Genomic DNA, 6,944 nt, shown 5'->3' with positions numbered 1-6,944 from the left:
TAATTGCTCATAACTCCATTAAAAATTGTCGTATCGTATAATTTAAAAAAGAGATTTTTAAAGCTGAAACTTTACTCTATTAAGATATATTTATATTGTTGATAAGAAAGTAATTGCGGTTTTTACTGATAGATGTCTTTTAAAAAAACGCGATGACTTTTTACTTAACCTAATATTTTGTGTGCTCCCCCCTCCCCCATTCTATACATTTTTTAATTAATAATTCAATAAAAGTAATAATATCAGACTCCAAAGAATAAATCAAAAGATATGAGAAAATAGTCAAATGTGATCCAACACAAGGTATAAAGCCAAAAGATGAAGAAATTAATTTTTTAAACAAAACGGTGTTCTAAACTAAATTGTCATCAATTCTTTTTAAACAAGTCAATATATAATGAATCTAACATATCACTATCACTTTGTAAATTCAATCCTTTTTTTGTTTGTTAATAAATATCATCTCAGAAATTAATCTTTTATTTAATAATTTTTCTTTTTTTAAAATTTTGATTTTGTCCCATTCGAAATCATGATTAGAACTAATTCTATTGTATGTTCTGTAATTACGGAATGTTAGGGTGTGTTTCTGTTAATATGATTGCAGTGTTCACTTATTTTAGTTTTTAATAGTTTTTTTGTTCCTATGTGTGATGCCTCACAATCTCAATCCTGTATACTACGTTTGAATGTATAATAATAATGTAAGTCTTCTTCTTCTTCAAGTGCCATACAATATCTTAGCGTCTCCCTCTCATATAACTTTGCGTGCACACTGATCATACACAACGTATATGGAATCTACAATTTAAATGCCGATTCCGAATGACAATTTTTAGTAGGGAGATTTCCTGGGCAAGTATACTATTCGGTAGTTTGCCATTGCCTTCCGAGAGGGATTACGAGTGTACGAAAATTTGTTGATTCTGCCGAGGATTGAACCCGAGATCTTTAGTATATCAGACCAGCTGCCTGCTACACCATGCTCGCGCTCAATAATGTATAATAGTTAATCGGTCTTTTTGTGCTCTGATAAACGTGCTTAATTTATTAGCTTTTATGCTAAACATATTGCTTAGTTATTTTTGAAAAAGTTTTTAAGTTATCATTGATAAAAGATACATACGGCGTCGTGAAATAATTTATTTTTGGATTATTGTTAGAATTAGTGCTATTATCACGACAGAGTACTGCTACTATCACACCAAGTTCCACAAAAAAAATTTTGATCTCATCGTTAAAGTACTCCTAAAAATGGATATCAATTAGATTTTATTTTAAAAAGTATTAGAAAAAGATTACTTACGAAATTTAAACAGTTAAATATTTTTTAAAAAATTTAACAAATAATTGCACTAACTCTAACAATAATCTAAAAATAAATTATTTCAAGACACCGTACCTTTAATCAATAACAAATTTAAAAACTTTTTCAAAAATCAGACTTTGTAAAAAACATTTATAAACTTTAAAAACTGCTCCATTAATTCCAGCTTTATATCCAACATCTATGAAATACGTAAAGTACCTGAGCCGAATAAGATCCACTTAATTTATTTTATTTTTAAAAAATTTTACTTATGGGAATATTGAAATGAACTAAGTAGCAATCAAATCTTCATTTACTCACAAAAATATATTGTTTATAGAATATCTGTAAATGAACAAAAACAATCTTGTTAAATTTTGATATAAATATAATAAGGCCCAAATAAAAATAAATTAAAAATAACAAAGAAAGTAAACGTTATCTTTTTAAATCAGTTTAAAAATGATTATTAATCATAGAAAAGAAATTCTTTAGGACTTACTCTATTCTCAAACGTTACAATTATCTTTAACTATGTTTGTACAATATTATAATTAACTCTTTAATATTTGGAAATTTCTAACAATTTGAATGCAATTTTGGCTTCTTCAAAAATAATAGCATTAAAAATCATTATTCTCTGGCGTAAACTCCATACATAACAAACAAATAATAATGACTATAATAATAATCACATAAGTGGGCATTATTTAATAAAGTACATTATTAAAAAAAAATACTTATACTTATTTAAAAAAATTGATTTATTTGTTATTTTCCATAGTTAGAAAATTGATATTATAATGAATCATATAAATTATGAAACTGGTAAATGTTGCGGATTGTTATAAAAATAACTCATACACACAAATTTTTGTTGTGTTAAACAAACATGTTATTATCAATTCCAATTCTTTAAATCCCTTTTTATCTATTTTCTATAACATATCTTTTAAACATATACCTAGTGCAGACGTAGAGTGAGTTTTAAAGTAATAAATTTAAAAGTGAGCCTTGTTTAGAGCTGGACTTTATTCAGTTCAAATACCTTACATCTTATTTATTAAAATATATCTCTATTTTATAGATACTGAATAAAAATTGTATATAAAACTTGAGAAAGATAGGAAGTAAAATACAATAGTAATAAAATAAATATTTTTTCTTTTAAAGTCGTTTACGTATATGGAGTACATGATGAATTTAATGTTACAATTATTGCAAAAGCTTTTTGATGTATTAAAATTAACGTTAAATACAACATCACTTAATCGACGTGTGACGTCATTTATGACCGAATAACGATCGATTGACAAAATAACGAAAAATTGCTACTTGTGTTTAATTGAATATTAAAAATCAGATTATTTGAATAATTCATATAACTAGAATTTGAGTAATCGGACAATCCGAATTTTAATAGTCGGGATAATTAGGTAATTTAAACGTTTATAATTTCAGTTCGTAGTATTTGGTGGAATATTACAAACAGAAGCAAAGATGCATTCTCACTCACTGTAGCAGAGTAACATAAGCCACTGCATTGCTCTCGACAAAAATCGGGAAATATTTAACCTTCTTTTCTTTCAAACTGTATCAATTTCAATTTAGATAAACAAAAATTATTAACGTGCGTTGTAATCTATATGACGACAAAATTGTGGTTCGCTGATGAGACAGCCGACCAGACTGACTAAAGTAACGGCTTGTACTTTCTTATTTCTTGTGATAGAGCTGGTGGGAGTATGGAGTGAAAGAGTACGATGACCTCAATAAAAATGTAAGTATGGTTATTTGCTGCATTTTACAGTTGTAAGTAAACATTTTTTTTATGTTTACTTATAACCGAAAACTTCTTACAACAAAATTTTTTTAATGAAAAACCAAATAATTGAAAAATTTATGTTTATAATTACGCGTGCAATTACGTCTTGGAATTTATAATTTCATTACGACCTTACAGTTGTATTTTAATCTTTTAATTAAATAAAGATGAAACAAATGCTGCCATCTTTATTCTAAATTATCAAAGTAATAGTTAAACCCAAGTAGTACCTATTTGTATTTTCACTTAAGAAACAATGATATCACATATCATGTGTGTAATCTTCTAACTCAATCTAAATAATACGTATTCTCTAATCTAGAAAAATACATACAAATAAAAGTATTTAATTGACATAAAGAAATTTTTAATATAAAAATAACTTTTTGCCGCTAGCAAATTTGACTTGATCTCTGTGCCAAGTTTTTTTACATTAAAAATGATCACAGTTCTCGTATCGTTTGCGTCAAACAGTGAGTTACGCCGCCCCTGGCTACCTTATATGCGTGCCGTCATTCGCTAACTATTCCTTATTATAATTTGAAAACCAAGTTTCAACCAATTTCTGGTAAAGGAAAAATCGTCTTAAAATTAAGTCAGAAATATGAAATTTTAAGGACAAACTTTATTTTGAATGACTCTATATATTTATATACAAAACGGAAAACTGAGGTATCTCCTTTTAACACGGCCATGGAATGTCTTCTGCAATGAAATTTATTTTTTCCTAACATTTCGAAATTACTAAAATTATTAGTAATATTACTAGTATTTAAGATTAAGATACCTCCTGAAAGGACTTTTTCAAATTTTTCAACTTAAGACAATTAAAAAATTATATGCGAAATACACAATCGCGGAAGATCGTCTTAATGGCATGGCTCTTATGTCAATTCACAAAGACATTATCGTCAATTCTGAAGGAATATTTAAATTATTTCAGGAAAAAAGTCATCGCATAATTATTTAACTTTGAAAAAAATTTCATAGAATAAGAGACAAAGAACTTTACGTTATTTATATATAATATATTATTCTTATTCTATTCATATAAAAGGGAATGTTTACATAAAAGTTACGTAATGTTATGTAATAATAATATTAAAGAATTAAACATTTTGCTTTAGTATTGTTCTTCTTTAAAAAAATTTCTTTAAAAAAATAAGAAAAGTTTTCTTGTGTACAAAACATAACATTTTTCCTCTTTAAAATGAAGTACAAGGAGATATTAAAAGCTGTAAAAATATCCAAATGAGATTCATTAACTTTAAAAATTGTTGTAAATATTACAACAAAATTGATGCCGTAACGTTCTTTTTAATACAATACCAAAATCCTTCTTTTTTTTGTTCTCACTCCATTTGCATGGTTTGTTACATCCTGGGTTGATAGAAGATAGTCTCTAAAAAAAGATCCACGATATATCCAGAGATCATTAATTAGATATGTAATTTAATATTTAAAAAATGTGTCGTTGAGAAATAGTGCACATAATGATATAAAAATGAAAAGCTTTAGACACACAGCGTCATTAATCAGTCAGACAATACAACCCTGATAAAAAAATCCGATAAAAATAAGAAACGATTAAATTCTTATAAGACTTTATCGTCATTTATAAAGCTTATCGTAGGTATTTTTCAAGTTAGATACAACTGTCGTTTTGAATTGATTTTTATAATATCTGGTTTTAATCATTCTAGATCAATAGAACCGGTAAAAAATTTTTTATACTTTAATATATATAATAGAAATAACATAGTAATGTAATAGCATAAAAAATAATTACAGGGATAATTTTCACATTGTTCATTTTAGATTTATACATATAATATTCATGAATGAAAAATTTTTGACCGGACATGCTCCTACTTATTCTTACCCGCTCCTGCTATTATAGGAACAGATAGGAGCATGTTGGAGTACGACGCGTATTTATTATAAACACAAATGGTACTATTTTTTATTATTTATACAAACTTACCTTTTTAAAAAAAGGTAAAAATACCGCTAAGCATACGGATTTCGTTGCTTTTCCGAAAGAATTCTCTGCGCGTACAAATTTTATGTTGTAAAAATTTCTATCTGTTTGTGCAAGTTAATAAAATTTACTGTCGTCAGTGTAAAAGAATCACACGAGTCTTTCAATCACTCGGTGTTCCGCTCCTCCTTCTGAGTCGCTACACATAATATTATTTATTGTTATGTGGGAATGGTTGTGTGTATTACGATGCCGTAGAGCACATAGGTGTATTCGGGAAGACATTATTAACGCTATTTGTGTCATTCTATCCTCGTTTAATAAACAATGAAGTACCTCTTCAAACGCACCGAATATGCTATGCATCACAATTTTTAACTACATTAAAAATTATAAATTAACCAAATATTTTATACTTACATATCCGTCCGCTGTCTGTCAAGTGAGACAGGAAAATATAATGCATAGTATTTTTTAAAAAAAGGAATTTTAATTTAAATAATATTAAAAATACGAATATTAAAAATAATGTAATTATTTTAATTTTTAAACTTATTTACAAGTATGTAAAATTATATGTGGAATTTATAACAAATTCAAAAACATATATAAGATGTACATATTTGAAAAATAAAATTTACTAAAAACAAAAACAATTATATCATTTTATAATAATATTAATTGCATAAAACATCTTACATTACAAATAGCAAGCTAACATTATTTGTTGTCATTTTGACATCAAAATGATGATAAATAATGTCAACTTGCTATTTGAGATTACGTAAGCACATACGTAGATTCGAATATGGTGTTAACTCTCCACTTTTCGTCACATGACATTTTGTAGTTCGCTACTTCCGTGTTACGACCATGGTGGCGCTGAAAATTGTCCCTCTCTTTCCAAGAGAAAAGTTTGGACTCTGCCTCTCGCCTAGCAGCAAATCTACGCAACGCAACTACTGTAACGTATCTACGTAACAACTAGAAATCCTTCACTCACGACCTCCAGGTGAATCGCTTTTGTCGACATGTACACGAAAATTCATATGTAAACTTTAATCCGATATTTATTACGGAACTTCCTCTCCTTAACATAAAACAGGCCGCAAAAATCAACTCCGCGATATACGCGAACGGTATAGCTGCGCGTACACAAACCGCGTACACAATGGAGGTTTCCCATTTTATACTCGATCGTTAGTATAGAAACAAAAACAGCGCGTACATTAGCGGATGATCTTTCGCACCTGCGGCAACCAAAATTTCTAATGAATAATATATAATGTTGCCTGTATGCCTACATGATGGTCCTTTTCGTGTGCTTCGCGGATGATGCAATCCGTCACTGTTGACAATGTCGATTGGAATCACGAGTTCTGAGAGGCGGCCTCCAATGCACATTAACCGTTCTTATCTAAAAATGGGTTTAGATTCGCGAATTGTTTTTATTCTTCGAGACTTTCATTATTCAATATTTTAATTTAATGTCAAATCGGTTAACTTACAATAATTTTAACACTCGAATCTCGGATTTGTTAATTTTCTCTGCGCCTAATGGTCTAGTACCTATATTTCTTAGAACTTCGACGCAAAGACAATAATACGAGGTCTGGCTATTAAATAACGAGACTGCTTATGAAAAAGAGTTTTATTTTAAAAATTATTCTACAATTGAATGCTCCCCTTCAATGTACTCCCCTCCCCTCGCCACACACCGTTCCATTCGTTTTTTCCATTGGTCAAAGCAATGCTGGAAGTCTTCTTTTGTAAGAGCATTTAGGAGCTCCGCCGATTTTCGCTTCACCTTTTCCATCGACTCGAACCGG

At 28.6% G+C, this 6,944-nt stretch overlaps 1 protein-coding gene across 1 annotated transcript in view; it reads right to left on the bottom strand.

Moving 5' to 3' along the window:
• Positions 1-2,977, bottom strand: part of LOC108750944 — a 297,617-nt gene extending 294,640 nt beyond the window's left edge. Inside the window, exon 1 of the mRNA XM_018490822.1 lies at positions 2,826-2,977. Within this exon, the coding sequence (XP_018346324.1) occupies positions 2,826-2,853 (28 nt within the window). The 5' untranslated portion in view covers positions 2,854-2,977. The remainder of the gene's footprint in view (positions 1-2,825) is intronic.
• Positions 2,978-6,944: the final 3,967 nt, after the last annotated feature.

This window comes from Trachymyrmex septentrionalis, unplaced genomic scaffold (assembly GCF_001594115.1).
Source record: "Trachymyrmex septentrionalis isolate Tsep2-gDNA-1 unplaced genomic scaffold, Tsep1.0 scaffold39, whole genome shotgun sequence".
NCBI classification, from domain to species: Eukaryota; Metazoa; Arthropoda; class Insecta; order Hymenoptera; family Formicidae; genus Trachymyrmex; species Trachymyrmex septentrionalis.
This window is presented reverse-complemented; position numbering and strand designations above follow the sequence as displayed.